A 19557-nucleotide genomic window follows, 5' to 3' on the forward strand; every position below is an offset into this window, starting at 1 on the left:
ATCTCCCAACACTCTCTCACCTCCTTCAAATATTTCTTTGCACTATATACCACCATCGGCATTCCCATCAACATAAATTCTCACAGCAGACTCTCCTGCTTCTTCTTCTTGAGCCATGATTCCCTTTGTCAGCACCTATTCCATCCCCGACACACCCGAAATGTACGATCTCACAGTCGACGAGATTCGCGAGCTGTCCAATGGCCACACCTACTTTTCCACCCTCGTCAAGCTACAGAATCTCTCCCGCAGTGACCTGGGAAGATATCTCGAGAATCAGGATTTCCAGTACTGGTTACTTCACGATGTCGGCGTCAAAACTGGGGACTGGAGGAGAGATATTATATTCATGATTCAGGCTTGGGTCAAGGAAGGCTGGCTACGGATATTGAACATGGTACATCCCATCGCCCGCGCTGTTTTAAGATATGGATAACTAAATGTATTTAGACAATCCCGGCGGAGTGTCAGGCAGTTGAGAACGAAGACGCTGGAGGGTTCAAATTCTACGGTGATAATTTGATCGCCCTATGATCAACCTTTCGACGCGCACCCGATAGCAGAGACTCGGTAGAAGTCATGGAACGGTCGGGCCTATTGACAATGGTTTGGTTCCATTCTGAAATACTTCGATCAACTCATGGTAGTTGCGCTCCCTCAAGTCAACGGAACTTGTTGATTCTCGGATATTCCACGTATTTAGCGGCGGACTAGGCTATCGTTCTTTCACTACTGCTGCTGGCCGACTGAGGAGTTGCTAGTGTTATCATGTCTGACCGACATCGAAAACTTATAGGCGAGAGTTGTGGAAGTAGTGTGGATGCGGGTCGCAATGACAGCCGCTTATTATGGTATCAACGCTTGACAGAAAGCTTCCTACTCGCATCCATCACAGCAAGAGGATTGGACAAGTCCGCCAACTCCCAACTTCACCCAAGGGGGACCACCAGTGAGGCTGGAGTTGAGCGACAACTCAGGCCACAATGAGGCCAATACTAGCCGATTGTTTTACCACTTATTACCATGCAAACCCGACTCCCGACACATGTCGAAGAGGAAGGGGGGCAAGAAGAACAAGAAAAAGGATGAGGCTACCCGGGACAAGGCGACCGAATACATATTTAATTAGTACAACCACTGAATCGAGAACAAACAAATGTCTCAAGCAGATCCTTGAACTCCCATAGTGACATATGTTTAAACCAAGCTACTATCTCCAGGCCCTTTAGTCGGTAGTGGCTTGATATAAGCCGACAACCCTCAGAGATGGGCACAAGAGCACATAGTTTCTTACTTGGGATAGCATGTATTACAAACAAGGAAGACCCAGAAACGACGAGACAGTACACAATTGCAAAAAACGAATAAATCAACGGATGATGAACTAGAGAGTTGAATGGAAGAAAAAAGCCAGCCAATAATTGGGTATGCAGTCATTCATATCGTAGTAGGTCCAATGGCTTGTTCTGAGCGTGCTGGCGAAATATCGAAACACAGCTTTCAAGAAAATTCCTGGAGACTGGAACGGTGCTGGTATAACGCCCCGAGTCATGCAAAACCCACATATCTGGTGACATGAATCATGTTCTCTGATTACTCAGCACAGTCGCAGGGACGGACCGCCGGGACCCACAAACCTTATCTGCGATACACGTGACTCCGGATCTCAATATCAGAACAACAGAGTGTAAATACAAGAAAACAATTGCGATACGTTCAATTCTTCCAAAGAAGAGACGTTTTTTAGTCAATTGGGTAAAGAAGAGGTGTAGTTTCAAGTGGGGCATATCGATATGTGTGTGTGGGACCCGGTGGTGGGGAAACTTGCGAACCCTTGCACAGCCCACTGCACTACACAATATATACACAAATTACATCACAGATCTTCAACGAATCATCTAGGCAACGTGACGGAGTGGTTAACGTGATCGCCTCGAAATCTAAACCGTAAGCGATTTCCTTCGGGAGCGCAGGTTCGAATCCTGCCGTTGTCGATTCACTTTTTTTGTGTGTGTCTCTGGTGAGAAATGTTGGTGTTGGGGGCTGGGGACGTATCTTTTTGTACTGAGGGGTTTGACGTAGTTGCTTTGGAGGGACTGGACGCCCGTGGAACAGCTAGGTTCGTCTGGGGGCGATCTTTGGCGTAAAGTGGTGATGGCTTCGTTTTTCGACCATGGCACTTTTCGGCTCGGTTTTTGCTGCTTTTGCACATTTTTTCACACGCACGCTCTTGTTTGGACTTCTCTTTTAACATATGTGCTGTTTGGGAAGTCATCGGAAGCGTGGACTGATGTTGTGGTTACCGTCCAGTTGAATGCGAGGATCTCAAAACACCACTCCCACGACGGGCAACGTTGTTGGTCCTGATCTAGGATATGATGGTAAACAACCTAATAGGGTGGTCTAAGTATCATAAAAGTTTCATCCATTATTCTTCGAGTTGTCCTTTGTGATACATGGAGGCCACCTAACGACATCGGCCCAATGAAACGCCTACCTCGAAGCCAATCACCGAATCATGATGAACATCTGCAGGTTCATACTGTCAGGAAGGGGGGCGAGGGGGCAGCGGCAAACGACCTTGGGCACGGCATGCCCTCTCAAGGGCTGCCCGTACGACGGACGCCGATGCCAATGAGGAGTCGGATAAGGTAAAAGGGTGGCTAAGTAGTGAGGTCCATGTTTCGATAGCCTTTGCCCAGGCCGCAGCAGCGCCGTTCTTCCCCTCTGACGGCTTTGCTCGGAGGACCCACTGCTCCGGACAGTATATCTAGATCCCCGACCCGACCGCCGGCCCCGCTTCTGCTGTCCCCCGGCAAGCTGGTACCAAGTGGGCGGGATAAACTTATCTCGATTGCGGCGCTTGGCGGACAGGTAGCTTGCTTTTGGTATGTAATAGAACAAGTAGGATTCGCTACTGTGATGTAAAGAAACAACAAATCAGTAGCTCATTCCGCCATGGAGGCCATCGCTGCGGGAATAAGTACGAAGATCCAGTGGGTTGAGCTGAGCGGGCTGTAGCGGGGTCATACCTGTCTTTTTATCGCAACTCATCGATTTCGTACACATCGAAGTCAGTCGGTAGGTTGAGTTCAAATTTCAGCTGCATCTCAGCTGGTTACCTGGTATCTGTCTCAGACGCGCTATAATTCAGGTGCCTCTTTATTCTGTCTTTGACCTTCTCTTAGGCCATTTATCATCATCATCCATTAAGCTTATGTGCTACCCTTAGTCCAGGAACATTTGCCACGCTTATCTCTTCCCCGAAATCGCCATGTCCCACGTGCTTCTTGGCTACAGCAACTAGCACACCCACGTTCCCAAAAGATCTACACGTGCATCACCCGCGCATCGCCGTTGGATCTACCACCATTACACAGATCTGCAGGGTTGATGATCCCGTTTGTCTGGGCGTCGATTCAAGTCTCCATTCGTCACCGAGATGAAATGAACCTCACGCGAGTGACATATTGTCTTGGCTTCGTTTAAGCTTAAAAGACAGCCTGTAGGCCAATGGAACTTTGATGTTCTGCAGACGATTCTGATCTTTGACAATGGTTGCCACGTCTTTTCTCGTTCAGCTGGCTTTATTGCCTTGTTTGACTATTAGTTCTTCTCTTACGTCTAGGGCAAAGTCCTTTGACTATGGCTCTCTTACATTGAGGGAGGTTGGCGCTCGCAACACCCCTGTAAGTTAATCTTCCTTTCTCAGTTACGCACTCATTGACATTCCCAGGACTGGCGCGTGTGGCTGGAGAAAGATGGCCAACCTATCTCCTTCTGGCATGATGTCCCTTTGTATCCCGAAAAGGGAAACAATCGCATTGTGAGCTATGTTGTTGAGATTCCTCGATGGACCGACGGCAAGATTGAGACCCGTCGCGATGAGCCTCTAAGTAAGCCGCCACCCTCACCCGACGAGCAATAAGTCTGACCACCTGTAGATCCCATCTTCCATGACGACAAGAAGAACAAGGTTCGTTTTGTGGAAAGTGTATGGCCTCACAAATCCTACCCCTTCCATTATGGATCTATCCCCCAGACGTGGGAGAGCCCCAACTTTGACCACGACTTTACGGGATATCCTGGTGACAATGATCCCATCGATCTGTTTGACATTAGTGAGGTGTAAGTGACGTCCTTCAATTGATGAGACATGGCTAACTCGTATCCCAGTCCAGCCCATGTTGGCCAAGTCAAGTCTGTCAAGGTTCTAGGCGGACTCGCTCTCAATGATGTGAGTTGACAATACACCTTGAGTATATATATGCTGACTCTCCAGGGTGGCGAGACTGACTGGAAGGTCATCGGAATCGATACTAAGGATCCCCTCGCCCAACTTGTTGAATGTAAGTAACCCACCCCTCTGCATTCACAAGCTAACAATCCCAGCCGTCGAGGATCTCGAAAAGTACCGCCCCGGTCTCGCAAAGACCTTTTACAACTGGTTCACCGTACGTACCCCTTCTTCTTTCCCTCGATCTTGCTAACACTCTCAGTACTACAAGGTCCCTCGTGGTGACGACGTCCTCGAGATTGTCGGAGGAGACTACCAGAATGCCAAGTTCATGGCCAAAACCATCAAGAGCAGCCACGGTGACTGGCAAGATCTCGTGCGCGGAAAGGTTGACTCCAACGAGATCAACTACAACCAAACCAGCTCCAAGAGCTACAAGAGCTACGTCAAGAGTAAGGATGCGACCAAAAAGTTTGGTCTTCCTGTCGAACCCAAGATTCTTCCTGCGGCGGAGAGGCCGGCCAAGTATGATCTGTGGTATTACTTGGACAAGGACTACAAGTTGATTGAGCTTGGTAAGAAATAAATGCTGTGGTATTTTTGGCGGATTGAGCGACATGATTCAAGAGGCTGTCTCCTGTAAAAATCCATATTATACTACGTTACTCATTGTACCATAAACAATCCGAGCAAAGATTGATGGCAAAAGGATACTCGCGGTAGTAGATCATATAAAGAGGAAGAGGAAAATATAGCGGGCATTCCAGGAGGGAGAGAAAAAAAAAAATGGGATGAAAGAAACGGCCATGCGTGGCCGACCTTGGTTAACCGGACAGGTGACAGGCAGTAACGAACAGTTGTAACTTCCCAGGTAAACTACAGTATTGTTCAGTGCTAATGTTTTTTCCATGAAGACTTTATTCATTAACGTTTTCCCTTCACTATGAGGCAATGAATCTTATTACATCTATTCCAAGTATAAACTCTTGTCCAAAAGGGGGCGGAGTAGATCAGAGTCAAAATAAAAAGGATCCTGCCTCAAAAATCGAGTTCGTGAAAAGTTTTTAATGAACTTGACCAATATACATCCGGATAATAGACTCAAGGTTCTTCTAGAAAGAATCAGAAACTCGATTGTTGGAGAGCATGACCACATCTGTAACTCAACTGCCTACGTCTCCCTGGCGACAAAAAAGTGATTCTATCACAAGCCTTGAAACGACTTTGCAGGTTGGCACGCTTCTTAAACCATAATTCATTTGATCTTATTTAAGGAACCCTTCATCCCTTGTTCTGTTTTTTTCTCCTTCCTTAACAACTTCTTTCACCAAAAGTCTCCTCAGTCAACAACGTCTTCGACTGATAACTTCTTCGATTGCAACCTCCAATATCTCTCAACATCACACACACACACACACACACACACACACACACACACACACACATCTCTTTACCAACCTATCAAAATGGGTATTACGAACCACGAACTCAAATACTTGCTCAACGGCTCGTTTACGGAGACCACTTTGGACAAGCTGATACTGATGAGTGACCAAGACTGCAAGAACTGGAATGGCAACCCGCTATTCCGACAGTTTACAACCAACGTCGTCGGTACCTCGGTCGGCCACTGGAAGGCCCCAAAGCGCATACGAGAATGGGCGACCAGCGTCCTGATGGAACACCTCGAAGACCAAGACATCGAAAGGGATGCTGCCGCAAAGAGGGTCGCGGCTGCAAAGGCTGACGAAGAGGCAGCTGCCGCCAGAAAGGCTGCCGCTGAAAAGAAGAAGGCCGATAAGTTGGCCATCGAGATGGAGGCGTCTGCTGTACGAGACGACGCCAGACGCGCCGCAAAGGCAGCCGCGGCAAAGGAAGCTGCTGCTGATAAGGCTGCCCTTCAAGCCTTCGCAAGGGCGGCCAATGAAGCCCTTGCACGAGAATGCGCGAGGAAGTCTACCAACAGTGTCGCTTCCGACATCTACTTCGAAGGAGACAATTTGATCGCATTCGATTAGGCACAAGACTTCGGGCACTCAACTGGCTTCGACAAAAAATTATTTCACTTTACCTAAATCATTTGGGTAACAGATGCATAGATAATACTGGATGTTCAACTAAATTGTACCGTCTCGTAGGAGCTCTTCGCCCTAATTGTAGGACCATACTTGAACAATACCCAAGGAACTGGCAAAAGTACTAATGCAACAAATCCAAGAAGACTGCTAGCCCAGTCAATTCCCAACTTTTCATACACTACAACGAGTTAGCTTGTAATCAAGTACACCGCGAAGAAACTTACTCTGAATGGTAAACAGTGGAAAAACGCCCGCAAATCCATATCGTGCCAGACTATTCGCACTCGCTGCGCTTGCAACGACATTCCCATGGTACGTATCCGTGATATACTGCATCGTACTAACAAATACACACAGATTTCCCCACGCAAAGATGATCATAGCAGCCGCAGGACTCGCCCACGACACTCCAGGCCTGGCTGTCCAACCGAACCAGAAGAGTCCAATGGGTAACCCGATACTTCCGATCAAGGATGGGTAAAGACGATGTTCCGGTGGAATCTGGTGAGGAGGATACTTGCTCGCTTGTTTGCGGTACAAAAGAACATCGCAGAGGATGACTGTGACGAGGCCGAGAAGACAGCCTATGACGATGGAGAGAAACACCAGCCCTGATTCTTCAATGGAGAATTGGTATACCCTTCCAAAGGTATATGGCACGGCAGCAAAGAAACTGAACAGCGTTCCAAACTCGGCTGCGACGTATAAACAGATGAAGCCAGTGATGGGTTCGAAGAGAAGCATTCGAATAGGTCGCACCACAGCCACGAGGGCAAACATCTTGAGCCGAGCAGCCAACGGTGGTGGCGGGTCGATCTTCAATCCCTTCTTCTTTGCGAGTCTGCGCTTGATGACAGGATGGAACGTCTCATGCGCAAAAGCCGCGACGGCCATGGCGAGGATAGAGAAGAAGACCAACGTCCACTGTGTCCAACGCCATCCTTTGCGGTTCACCACGAAAGCTCCTATCACAGGCCTACATCGTCAGCTCGAATTCCCAAAGCTCCTTTCGATATTGACTCACCCCAACCCCGGTCCCAAGAAGGGCATGAGTATAAACACCGCCGACACAGGCCCTCTATTCTTAGGCGTAAACGTCTCAGACAAAGTCCCAGGCGCAACAGCAAGGACAGGCGCCCAGCACAAACCCGCCATGAAGCGTAAGAAGCACAGCGCGCCTATATTATGCACGAAACCAGCACCGATGGTAAACACAGCGCCTATAGGAACGCTCGCGGCGTAAATGGCGTAGCGGCCGATGGTTTCTGACAACGGGCCGCCGATGATGGGTCCGAAGCCTAGGGCAAGGACGTACATTGTCAGGGGGAGGAGCGCGACCGTTGAGCTGACGTTGAATTCGGCCATGAGGCCGTTGCGGGCTGGACTCATGATGGATGTTCCGATTGATCTATCTTGTTAGAATGGTACGTGATGGGAGAGTTTGTACGTACGCGAGTATAGCTGAAGAGGAGAGCATCACCACCTGCAAAGCCTTTTTCCAAGCAGGCCAGTTGTAGGGATTCTCAAGACTTGTATCCCAATCATCGGTATCCTGTTCTTTTGGTCTTGTCATCTCAACATCATGCTCAGTCGCCGATTCATTCCCGCCCTCGTCGTGTTGTGTGATAATTCCCATGATAACAATATATGTTTTCCGATACTATTGCCTTCTCTTCCTCAATCATGCGGCACGCAATGCATTTTATCTACAGCAATACATATATTGCTTAACAATCCCTCAGGAGTCCGACGGTGTAGTTTAAAAGGCGCGGAAGTGTCCCGCAGGAGTATTTATGCGATTTCCCCGTCTGATTTCTATGATTACTGATCGGCTTTAGACGAGCTACAACGCAACAAACGCAATTAGGTCGCGTTTGGGATTAATGATCATAAGCGCGGCAACCCAGCATTTGTGATCTATCTTGTTCAATCACTGTGATTATAAAGCTTGGGTTACATTTTATTGTTTTGTTGGTTCAGACCTCGGCTCTGGGGATCACCACCACCATATCTGACTTTGCGCCTTTTACATGGTCCGAATCATTGTTAGCTATCCAGAATAGCATTTGGTTGTTTTGCACAATTGCAAAGCCAATGCTTGCTTTTCCGTTGTCCTGCAGCTACGGCTCATAGAAAGCACCTAGGTCCAGAGAGGAAACCTTATTCCCGCACAATACAGAAGCACCGCTCAGCAGTTCACGGCCCTCAGGGTATCAGAAACATTGGCCGCTGAGAACATAAGAGACGAAATTAGTAGGTCATCTTATGCTACTAAAATCATAGCCTTTAGGCCATTTATTTTTATACCCTAAGACTTAGTAGGTCAACTTTTCTGCTACCCAGTAGACAGCTTCTTCCTTCAGCCCAACCTAGAAAACACCAAAATACTGTATATTTCTAAGAAAGTAAACAACAACATCATGCTGCCACAGTAGGATATAGATAAGGTAACTTAATCATCCGATAATGACCTAGAGGCTTAAACAAATAATAATAGCTTCTCTTCTATTTATTATCTTGACTGACTGGATAACATACAGAAGTAACCAATACAGCAAGATCTACAGGCATGTCTTAGCCACGATCATTCAATTGCCTAGAAATGTACAGACTAAAGCAGCATGTTTCAGACACGCCAATCAAAACATTATATGACATCAGAGGCGTAGGAGGGATTTTGCATATATAGCCTCCATCAACCCATGGTGTTCAGCATTTTCATGCCAAACACATTCACATCATCTTTCTCAACCTTCAAACACATCCCTCAAACCCAACAACAACAACGCCAAAATGTCCATTGTCCAGATCGATACCAAGGCTCAGTTTGATGATCTTATCAAGAGCCACCAACTAGTCATCCTCGATGCCTCTGCAGAATGGTGTGGTCCCTGCAAAGCCATGGCCCCAATTTTCGAAAAGCTCAGCCACGAAAACCCCGACAGTGAAAAGGTCGTATTTGCCAAGTTCGACACGGATGATGTTTCTGATCTTGCTCAAGAGCTCGGGATTCGCTCAATTCCAGCTTTCTTCATTTTCCGCGACGGCGAGCGGGTTGACAACTTGAACGGAGCTAATCCTCCTGCGCTGACGAAGCTTGTCAAAGGGGCAATTGAGGATGTTACGGCATAAGACTTGATATAAGTTGGTTTACTATACTATATCGATTAGTCAAGCAGGCTAGTTGAGTGCTGTTACAACAATTTGGATGATGGGACACTGCAAAGTGAAAGCAGCGATGGAAAAGCAGGAGATCCCACAGGCGCATCAGCACATGTTTTATGTCAAAGAAATGGACCATCATTCAAGTCTCCCGACATTTATACTACACGTAACAATAGTAATCAGTCAGTTCCATATCTCCCACAAGCAACTACAGGCCTTGACTAACCCGATGTCTATCAACTCAAGTATAAATGCAGATATGAGACGTAGGGTAGTGGTTGATCGTGGTCCACGTCATGCCACAGCGGGGTATACGTAAGGCGGCTTCGTCTTCTGACAGTTTTCTAGGGACTTGAATAACCCAGACAACGCTTTTTTCCTTTGGTAATTAAATATACAGGGTATAGAAAGACAATTGATATGATGACCTGCCTCGAGCATGACGTGGACCTCGATCAGTTTGGTGGAAATGTACGGCATGTGGGAGAGATACGGTATGTCAAGCATCAGATACCTGCGGGGATGGTTAACTCAACCAATAACGAAAGCGATAAATGGTCTGATACTCGGAATATAACCCAATTGCATGGGTACAGAACAGCTAGGTGTGCGTGCCTGGCCGTGTAGATGTATCGACAGCATCAAACAACAGCGTAGCCTTATACTCCCATCATGATTCCCTACATCAAGTCGACAATCACAATCATCAAACACAAGACACTTGTTATAAACTCATATTTTCTTATTACTCATAAACCGAGTCATGCTGAAACTCGACCGCATTACATTGCGTCGCATACATGGTGTGAAAAATGATCCCAACGTTTCGGTCTCAAGTTCGGCTCTCTGTAAACCATAAAACACTCCCAAAAACACCATAATGAAGACCCATTTGTGAAGGGGGTAAAAGGTGTGTGTGTACCACTCTCCTGGATGGTATAGTTAAAGTACAGTTATTAAAAAAAAGATTCGAAAGCCGTCCTTTGTCATGTTGTCCGTCTTTTCTAGTACTCTCGTCTCATTAAAGCATGTTCATTATTTATTTCCAGGCCATGACATCTCGCTCAGAGATGAAGAACTTGGGCTTCTCTTCCATGAATTGTTTGTGGAACATCTCGAGCAGGTCACCGGGCACTTGCTGGCCGATGACCACCTTGATGTGGTCCTTCTTTCCGGTCCAGAGATGCTTGATGAACTTTCCTTCACATCCAGACTTGCTCTCGGGGAAACCGTTGGCCTCGGTGCAAGGAAGATCCTTGATGTCCTTCGGGTAATCGTAACGGATGTAGGTGCCGAAACCACCCTGGTCGGTGGGCTTACCGGGGCGGTTCTTTCGGAAATCGACACAGTCGGGGTGCTTGCCACCCTCGTTGGGGCAGTCCTCCCACTCCTTGAGGATCTCAAAGGTCTTCTCATTGTTCTGGAGAACGATGAAACCAGTGTTGAGGTAGACCTTGTCAAACTTGTCCATGTTGTTCTTGTGGGTGGGGTCGTAGGCAAGGGCCAGAGAGTTGGTGTCGGGGTGGAGCTGCCAGTAGTTCATGAGCCACTCAAAAGGAAGATCGATGTGGTGGAAGACGGCATCGGAGTCAAGGAAAATGCAGGCCTTGTGCTTCTTGAGGATCTTGGACAGAATCGGGGGCTTCTTCCACGAGTTGCGGCGGTCCTCAAAGGGGTCGGTGATGTCAACGTAGTAGTACTTGTAACCGTGGTTCTTGGCTGCGACAGGTTAGAAATGGAGATTGACTGAGAAAGGGTTGCACAAACCGTAGAGCCAGTGGTTCAGGACACCAAGAGACAGACCGTGAGCCTCGTCAGCGCGGTCCCAGCTCATCAGACCCTCGGAGAAGATTTGGCCGGGCTCGTTGAAAGGACGGTTGTCGAGATCGATAATGCAGAGGTCCTCGCCGACCATGCTGGTCCACTTGGCCTCGCCAGGGAGCTCCATGGGGAAAGCACCGAAAGGAGCGTACTTCTTATCGGTAGGCTTGACGCGGGCCTTCATGATGTAGTTGAAGTAGTAGTCGCCAAGCTCGGTGGTAGCATTGGAGGCGTGGTCGGGCTTGGACATGGCGCCGTGTGGCTCAGTAGGCTCAGTCTTTTTAGGCTCGTCGTGATGAGGCTGATCATGGGTATCGCCAATGATGGAAGTCTCGGTATCGGTAGCGCTGCGTCGTAATCGTTAGCAATGGATTACGGATTTCTCAAAAGGACAACTCACACATCAGCAGGAGGCTCCCACTTGTCGAGATGGTTGTAGGCCAGGCTAACAAAAGCGACCAAAAAGATAACGGTGCCGGCCATGAGGACCGTCGACCGGTTCGTACGCACTTGACCGAACATTGTGGGCAAGTGACGCTGCGACGCGCGTATTTCTCAAGTATTCAGATGAGGGAATGAAAAGTGCCGACAAGGACACAAGAAGCAGAACCAAAACCCAAAGCGGCACGCGACGTCGCTCGGGAAGTTTTTTAATGAAAAAAATATGGTAGCTGTAATGAAGAAAGAAAGACGAACGGTGAAGAAGGAGGAAGAAAGAAGAGAGTAAAAAGAGGAACCAGGTTCTGATAAGGCCAGAAAAGGCGCAGGGGTGTGTGTGCAGACGTTGACGTTGAGAATGGATTGCTCTTAGGTGGGATGAATTAAATTAAATAAAAAGCGGACAGGGGAGGGGGAGGGAGAAAGAAAGTCTGTTGACGGAGATGGTCGGGGAAGCCTGAAGGAACCTTCAGAGGGGGGGATCAGGTATGGAGGAGGGAGGAGGGAGGCCCGTGAGAGAGAAAGCACCTGCAAGATTGGATGGATGGATGCTCGGGGCGGATGCAAGGTTGCATGGATGGCGTATGGCATGGAAGACTTCCCGGGTGCTCACTGTTTTTTAGTGGCATGGGCTACGCTAAAATTTGAATGGGCGCGGCTTTAAACAATTTTTTGGGGGAGGCTTGGATCCCAAGCATGAGGCTTGAAGTGGCGATGAAAAGACAGCCAATACCAAGCAGTCTCTTTTTATTTGCCAAGTGAATCAGGGGGTTATCGCATGTATTACATAGCGGCTATTGTATAGGTAGGCATGTATCGAGTTTCGATTGTCTCCTTTTCCCTTGTCGACTTGCAAAAGGCTCTTGTTCCCGACCCCCTGAAGTTAGTGGTTTACCTTGTAGGGAATAGTCAACCAATGGGTAAAGTTCCTGTTAAGCTTACCTGTCGCAGTGGTAAGTAGATCTGCTACAGGAGCCCCTTTAAATCTGGGACTGTAGCATGATGCGTCATAAATGTGTCTCCAGGAATAATAACTCGATCTATTATGCCGTGCTTCTTGATGGGATTTGACTGTACTCTCAGTTTCTCACCAAAGAGCAAAAGAAAAGACACTCAGCGATACACTTGACGAGAATTCGCTGTCCATATCTCTTCTGTTCAACCACCCCCTGCAGACATATCTCACATCTCGATCAGACATTGGATGGCACTCCCTTTCGGGAAGCCACTTGCATGGTTCGGCCTTGATTGCGATGCGCTGACACGACCAATCAAACAATAGCTTATCTGCAACGTTCTCGCTAGGCGGAAATTTGGCTTGGCCCTTTTTTCTTGTCTAATTTGATGGAGTCCGCAGTAAGCAGTAGCAACAATAAGCAGAGCGAGCAACAAACGTAAATAAACTGATTGACAATATTCAAGGATACATACAGAGTCTATAGCATCAAAGGAATGCGATCAGACCCTTACAGAGTAAGCAGCCCGTAAAATACAGCTGGCAATTCTCCCTTGAAAAGTAAAGGCCCAACGCTGGTATTCTGTCTCAGTCTCCCTACTGAAGGGCTGAGACCAGCATCCCCATCAAAAAACACAAGGCACGACATTATCAAGTACTCTGTACCTTGGATGAGAGCTGAACGATTAGAGTCTCAGCCAACAAGTGTCAAAATCTCAATAGCTGCACGCACGGCTATCCTGACGAACCTGAACCCAGCCAACCGACCTCCACCAAAAAACATCTTCGGCTCTGCCCCCGTTTCGTTAAGCGTTAAGCTCAATCGTGGAGAATGAGCGAGCGAGGGCGCCCATTCCCACGGATATAATGTTTCAATCCATGTCTTTTGATCCCCATATCACGAATTTACGGATACACTTCATAACAAACCATTTGGATCAACACTCTCCCATTGCGATTCACACTTGATGAAACCTGCCAAGCCCGTCAGCACTAGGCCGCTATCCGCCCTCTTAGCTTGGCGGCCATCTTCGTATCGTTGAGTTTCTTTCCCTCAGCTGCACAGAAGGGACTCGTATAAATAGACAATCATCCCATAGAAACTTCAGCCTGTTTCTCATACTGTAACCTTGCTCATTTAGAACTGCTGCGCCGCAAAGGCGGTGTTGCTTTCATCACCGGTCCTTCCGTCAGCCACGAGGTGTCGCCTCTACCGAGCACCATCTTAACACGACACAACGTGTTTTGCAGAATGATCTTATTGAGGTTAATCTATTCGCTACTATAACGAATGACTGGTCGACTTTCCTTGCCGCGGTTGTTATCAATGACTATGTGCAACATCTTCTTCAACAGTGTCGATCATCAACGGTCAGAAATCCATCTCCCGCTTAACAAAAGATCCAGAATTTTATTATTCACCCACTTTCGTCACATGCAATTTAAGCCTCTCATCGCCTTGCAGGGGAAAAGTGGTCTTCCCGGAACTCTCAACCTGTCTAGCCAGGGGTTGTTTCCGATTAATTGGTCCAGCTCCCCATGAACCCGTCCGGCTTGTAGCTCTTTTGCGTCTAGACTCTAGAGAACAGAGTTGTAATTAAGCAAATCCTGTAAGCTGACAACTGTCGTTCAAAGTTCTATCCCTTGCCCCTGAATCGTCGAGGTTTGCACAAGGTGGCATCCCGCTTATCGTTGAGGCGATCAGATAAATATTGCATGGATAAAGTTATACTCGCCTATTACGAATGTTACGCGTTGCCAATTACACATCAAAGAGCCGAGTTTCAAAACGCGTAATGCATATCAGAGCTTCTATAAACCCGCAGCCGATCCATATCTACAGTCAAACCACTCTATCATCGCTCAAACGCCTGCTCTACTGACCCTGTGCTGAAATGCGTTGACACCAGTCCCGCCCATGTGCCACCTGGTAATTGCACAGCTTGGTCTCCATCACGATGCTCAATAGTCCAGCGATGGAGATTCCTCCACTATCACTCACGGTCGTCGCGCCCAGACTGAATTCTCTGTCCTCGGCTGGCACGTTCTCCATAATCTCTGCAAAACAGTTGACATAGACGCCACCTCCTAGCAGACCTTCCCAGAACACAATGATGAAGACGACATAGACTGAGGGTAGGAAGAAGTACATGGCATGTAGGGTGAGAAGAACAAGATTCGCAATCTGGAGCATCGACGGAAGGTAAAGATGGTGAATGCGGATCCACGGGGTAGATGATCGTGAGATGAAGACACCTAGCTGGTAAAGAAATCCGTAGAATGGGTAAAATGCCCGGAATTCGTCAAACGGTGACTCTTCAAGAGGAAACAACAGCGTGGGCGCAACGCCTTGGTTGATCGTATACTCGGCCACGTACACCAGAAGCAACGGCATCATGTACGGCACAAAAAGCTTCTTCACCTTGTTCATCCTGTCTCTCACTGTGAGTGATTCCTGATTGTTACGGGCAGAGTACGCAGTCGACGCAACAGATGGACCGGGAGCCAACAACGCCGACGAAGCAGTTCCTTGATCCATATGATTCACATCTTCGTCCTCCAAATCCGGAATCGCATCGTAGTCCTTTCTTGTACCCTCCCGCAGAGGTCCAAGAGGTAATATCACAAAGAAACTGAGAAACATGATGGCAGGAAAGCACGCAGATATAAGCAGACTGCTACGCACACTTAGTCCCCACCAGTCGGTAAACATCACGTATAGTCCGGCACCAACCAGGCCCGCGGCGCCGGTTCCAGATCCCCAACCCGCCAGGCTCATTGGTCCGTAGAAATGCGTCAAGCCGAGGAAGCTGAGCTCACCGCCACCAGCGCTTATGCTCGCCAGAATTACACCGACAAGCTTGATCGCGACGGACTGAGTTGCCGGCGTCAGAGCAACCATGAGCATACCGGCTGCAGACAGTGCTATGAATATGAGGATTCGCGTGCGGTAGGGAATGCGATGGATAAAGTACGGTGCGATCAACTTGGTAAGGAACGAGGGGACGACATCGGCGAGAAGGACGACGCCTTTTGGGAGCGAACCGACGAGATCTTGAGCGGCGGAAAGGATAATCACATAGAGGACATTATTGATGAGGCCTGAAAGTTATTAGCCAGGAAGTACCGGAATCGACATGAGATCATACCAAAAAGCCAAAAGGCTACAACTACCTTGGTGTCATGATGTCCCAGCAAAGCCGCAACTCTCGCCTTGTACGCGCTCCATGACGACGACGGCGCGCCAGGCATAGGAAGTAAGCCAGAGGAAGATGGTGATATACCAGACATTTCAACAAACTATCAGCACTTTGTCTTTTCTGTTGAGAAGGCAAAAGACATTGCGCCAGCGGTTGGTCAAAGAATAGGAGAGTTTAATGTGGCGGTCGCAATGTTGCTGATAGCAAGTCGTTGCAGTTTCACATTTAGCGGCTGGGTCACGAGATAAGGCCTCATGACGTTGATCATGCCCGCCAAAAGTGACTGTCACTGCGGGCTGCTAGCGGGAACTACAGTGGAGGCTCAGGGACTAAACTCTCCGGGCTATCTCCATCTGATCCACAATCTAACCATCACCACATATCGATCACGATGCTCAAGACGAGACGTTGTTGATGGCTAGTGGGTAGCAGAAAAGTTGGCCTCCTAAGTCTCAGAGTATAAAAATAAGTAGTCTAAGAAGCTTAGTCTAAGTGGCATGAGCTGCCCTAATAATTTTGTCTCTTATGCTTTTAGCGGTCAATTTTTCTGATAACCTGAGGATAGATCACGATGTTTAAAACAAGATACTGTTGATGGTCATAAATCATGTCGATTTTAAATTACCGAGAATCGTAAAATAACCCGCTAATGAATACATTTACTCCATTTTGTTCCGTTCCGTTCGATATTCCTGCACTTAGTCGCCGCGAGCAGTCTCGATAGCGCTCTCGGGAGCAACATAGCCCTGAGCAGAGCTGGGGTCAGGGACGCTGTCCTCGGTGTAGTCGGCACCCTTGAACTGATTGCCACCGGGGCCGGGAGGGTTGCGGCCAACGTTGGTGCGCATAGCATCTTGACCCTTGTTGGCGATGTCGTCTGCGGCACCGAGACCGGAGGACTGCTTGAAGCTAGCGGGGACGACATCGTTGTCGTTGTCACCACCGTGCTCGTTGTTGGCCTTCTCGAGCTTGTCAAGGGGACCACCCTCGCCCTCGTACTGCTCACCGCGGGCTTGTCTGTAAAGAGTAAGTTATTGTGCATGGAGATAGAAGCGAGTTATGCTTACCGGCCCTTGTCATCGGTGACACCACCCTCGGAGGGAGGAATGCGCTTGTTGTAGCCAGCGTTTGTGCTTAGCTCATCGCCATACTCGACTTGAGCACCCTCGAATTTGTTCTCAGCCATAGTGTTGACACCGGCATCGTCACCACCGACGGGGCGGGCGGCACCAGTCTTGGCCTGGTAGGTGTTGAGGTCCTTCTCGGCCTGGAGGGCGATTTGCTCGTAGTTGGTCATCTTGAGGAGAGTGTGTGTGTGTGGAAGATTTGTTGAAGAAAGGAAGTTGTGCTGCTTTGGTGTAAATTGTGAGAGTGAAAGCGATGAATAAAGATTCTTTAATACTCGGAATCTCTAATATTTGTAGTGATAGAAAGTCATTGTGATGTCATTATTATGATTTCATCGATACTCTCGATGATTTCATCACGACGATTGAAATGTGGAACTCTTACAAGCACTGGCCCGCTGGAGAACACATTTTGCATATGGCGAGAAGATCGTGGGCCTCGATAGAAAGCTCATCGCGTGTGAGTGGCAGTAAATCGAGATCTCACTTGCCATGGGAGCACCACATCGTCTTGGCAGCCTGTGCACAAACACTCCGACGCCTTGGTTGAACCCAGACACCTGACTCAATCTCCGCAAAACGAGGCTGTAGATTGACATAATCGGGTAGCAGTAAGTCAGGTACCGGTGCGACAAGTGCTGTCCAAGACTGGATTGGTTGTCGGTGCATATCATCAATCGATATCAACCTCTTTGTCTCCGTATAAGTGGAGTTACAAGCTATTCCTGCACAGGATACACTATACACAAGTATGTAGAAACAGATAGATGTTGGCTTTTGCTATTGCTGAGAAGAGAATGCTTAGGTTGTTTCCACAAGAGATAACATTGTATTTGTCTACTTGAACTACACACTTTTTTGCCTATTGACTTTCCGCCCATAAACCTAGCAGCCCAGTTCCCAGATATACTCCCGATCAGATACTTTGTTGAGGAGCCTTAAGGCATCAGACAAATTGACCGCTGGGACCATGAGAGACAATATTATCAGGGCAGCTTGTGCTACCTAGACAAAGCTTCTAGACTGCTGGGTTTTATACCCCAAGACTTTGATCTGATCATACTGCAAGCTGCCATGAAAGCTGTCATCCGAGATTGTACAATCGTTTTTCGAATGGCTCAAGATGCTACCAAGTTATAAACCGGATGACCAGAGGTGATTTGTCTCCACCATTCTTCGCTCTTTGAGCCTTTGCGACCTTTTCCAAGTCGGTGACTGCCTGGGACAGGCCTGGAAGTTGGTTCAGCTTCATCAGTAGCACGTCCGAGATTTCGTGATAGACCCGATCGCCGTACTGGAATCTCTCAGGGGAGGTGTCTTTCCGAGTTCTTTTCTATGTTTTGAGATGTTCTTTCATTGCCGGCACGAGACTCAAGACTTCAAATTGCTCCCCTTTGCGGAGTTTGTCCGGATGAATGAGGATGTACAGCGTTTGAAGGTTGTCAAAAACGCGGAAGATCGCGTCTATAAAAGGCCTCATACCACCCATCAAAACATGAACCCAACATCCACTTGCATCATGCGGGTAAGGGATAGCAGCGTACTTAACGGATATGCTCTGAGAAGGAAGACTACCGTTGTAGATATATTCACCTCCGATCCAGGGATTGGAAATGACGAAGAGGTCACGGGAGGTGTACATCCTCGGTCGAGGTGGTCCTGCTGCCATATATGTCTTTGAATGAAACTTATCATATTCATAAAGGCAGGAGTAGTTCATTGGCTGGGCGTGTGGGTGGTAGTAACATTCCCATGTCTTGATGATTTTCTCGACGATCAGTCGCGAACATCGACAAGTCTGTACCAAAGCTTGACGGGGAGGAGATACAGGCTTCATAAATCGACTACTGTATCCTGTTGCAACCAGGCGTTGCAGAAGCAAATGAGCCGGAGATTGATCAGCAGAGTGTTCATGGTCAATATTGACGATGTGAGCAGCTGGGACATCGTTTCCGAGAGCGAATTTCCAAATCTCATCCTGGAGCTCCAGAGGTAGTCTGGGGAAGAAGGGGAAACTGGTGATTCTCGCGGGTCGTTTCTGTTTCTTTGGTTGAGGCATGATGAAGGGCTGAGTTGAGATGTGGTGATAGGGGAAGGAGATATGGGAGAAGAAGGGTTAAATAATAAACAACGTTCGCAGTGGAAAGCATGAAATATTTATGGTTGGTTTAGGAGATTCTGCCTAGTAGAAATTCATCGACCAGGCCAGGGGTTATAGATACGGAAGCAGGCGATGACAGTGATAGTAGGTACGCATCTGCCAGAGTCAATTTTGAGCTTCCCGAGCAGCCTCTCTTTATTCCTCTGAGCAAGCATTCAGTTGCAATGGCTCAGACTTTACTCAAGATATATGGGCTGTCTCTTTGTAAACCGAGATAACTGCTGTTGATCTTCTTTGAGATTTTTGAGTGACGATATTGATCAGTTACTAACACATTATGTTTATGTGCCACCAACATGTACTACAGGTAAATAGGTAGGCAGTACCAATATACCCTTTCATAGTACTATGCCAGGCCAATAATTCGCAATCATC

General features: G+C 47.9%; 9 protein-coding genes and 1 non-coding gene across 10 annotated transcripts; 5 read left to right on the forward strand and 5 right to left on the reverse strand.

Annotated features, from left to right (window-relative positions):
* Positions 1–115: 115 nt before the first annotated feature.
* On the forward strand, positions 116–534 carry FGSG_10413 (uncharacterized protein; the record flags this gene model as incomplete). The annotated part of the gene is made up of 2 exons (XM_011321085.1): positions 116–397; positions 451–534. 2 exons carry the CDS (start codon positions 116–118, stop codon positions 532–534), a joined length of 366 nt encoding a protein of 121 aa, XP_011319387.1.
* Positions 535–1901: 1367 nt separating this feature from the next.
* FGSG_20752 lies at positions 1902–1994 on the forward strand. The gene has a single exon. It is a non-coding gene; the product is annotated as a tRNA-Ser (tRNA).
* A 1560-nt stretch (positions 1995–3554) lies between these two features.
* On the forward strand, positions 3555–4823 carry FGSG_10414 (uncharacterized protein; the record flags this gene model as incomplete). Its single annotated transcript, XM_011321086.1, has 6 exons — positions 3555–3689; positions 3737–3896; positions 3945–4128; positions 4261–4349; positions 4393–4454; positions 4500–4823. The coding sequence occupies 6 exons, from the start codon at positions 3555–3557 to the stop codon at positions 4821–4823; spliced, it is 954 nt and encodes a 317-aa protein (XP_011319388.1).
* An 880-nt stretch (positions 4824–5703) lies between these two features.
* On the forward strand, positions 5704–6255 carry FGSG_10415 (uncharacterized protein; the record flags this gene model as incomplete). Its single annotated transcript, XM_011321087.1, has 1 exon — positions 5704–6255. The coding sequence occupies one exon, from the start codon at positions 5704–5706 to the stop codon at positions 6253–6255; it is 552 nt and encodes a 183-aa protein (XP_011319389.1).
* Positions 6256–6350: 95 nt separating this feature from the next.
* Positions 6351–7951, reverse strand: FGSG_10416 (uncharacterized protein; the record flags this gene model as incomplete). Its single annotated transcript, XM_011321088.1, has 5 exons — positions 6351–6493; positions 6540–6589; positions 6671–7291; positions 7340–7723; positions 7767–7951. The coding sequence occupies 5 exons, from the start codon at positions 7949–7951 to the stop codon at positions 6351–6353; spliced, it is 1383 nt and encodes a 460-aa protein (XP_011319390.1).
* A 1101-nt stretch (positions 7952–9052) lies between these two features.
* FGSG_10417 (uncharacterized protein) lies at positions 9053–9682 on the forward strand. The gene has a single exon (XM_011321089.1). The coding sequence runs from the start codon at positions 9109–9111 to the stop codon at positions 9445–9447; it is 339 nt and encodes a 112-aa protein (XP_011319391.1). The 5' UTR covers positions 9053–9108; the 3' UTR covers positions 9448–9682.
* Positions 9683–10200: 518 nt separating this feature from the next.
* On the reverse strand, positions 10201–11982 carry FGSG_10418 (uncharacterized protein). The gene is made up of 3 exons (XM_011321090.1): positions 11702–11982; positions 11248–11648; positions 10201–11199 (listed from the first exon to the last, which is right to left on the reverse strand). The coding sequence occupies exons 1-3, from the start codon at positions 11821–11823 to the stop codon at positions 10520–10522; spliced, it is 1203 nt and encodes a 400-aa protein (XP_011319392.1). The 5' UTR covers positions 11824–11982; the 3' UTR covers positions 10201–10519.
* A 2519-nt stretch (positions 11983–14501) lies between these two features.
* On the reverse strand, positions 14502–16022 carry FGSG_10419 (uncharacterized protein). Its single transcript, XM_011321091.1, has 2 exons — positions 15844–16022; positions 14502–15796 (listed from the first exon to the last, which is right to left on the reverse strand). The coding sequence occupies exons 1-2, from the start codon at positions 15983–15985 to the stop codon at positions 14571–14573; spliced, it is 1368 nt and encodes a 455-aa protein (XP_011319393.1). The 5' UTR covers positions 15986–16022; the 3' UTR covers positions 14502–14570.
* Positions 16023–16592: 570 nt separating this feature from the next.
* FGSG_10420 (uncharacterized protein) lies at positions 16593–17191 on the reverse strand (the record flags this gene model as incomplete). The annotated part of the gene is made up of 2 exons (XM_011321092.1): positions 16593–16911; positions 16962–17191. The coding sequence occupies 2 exons, from the start codon at positions 17189–17191 to the stop codon at positions 16593–16595; spliced, it is 549 nt and encodes a 182-aa protein (XP_011319394.1).
* Positions 17192–18147: 956 nt separating this feature from the next.
* On the reverse strand, positions 18148–19080 carry FGSG_10421 (uncharacterized protein; the record flags this gene model as incomplete). Its single annotated transcript, XM_011321093.1, has 2 exons — positions 18148–18338; positions 18504–19080. 2 exons carry the CDS (start codon positions 19078–19080, stop codon positions 18148–18150), a joined length of 768 nt encoding a protein of 255 aa, XP_011319395.1.
* Between the last annotated feature and the right edge of the window lie 477 nt (positions 19081–19557).

The sequence above is a fragment of the Fusarium graminearum genome, chromosome 1, assembly GCF_000240135.3.
Source record: "Fusarium graminearum PH-1 chromosome 1, whole genome shotgun sequence".
In the NCBI taxonomy this organism is placed as follows: Eukaryota; Fungi; Ascomycota; class Sordariomycetes; order Hypocreales; family Nectriaceae; genus Fusarium; species Fusarium graminearum.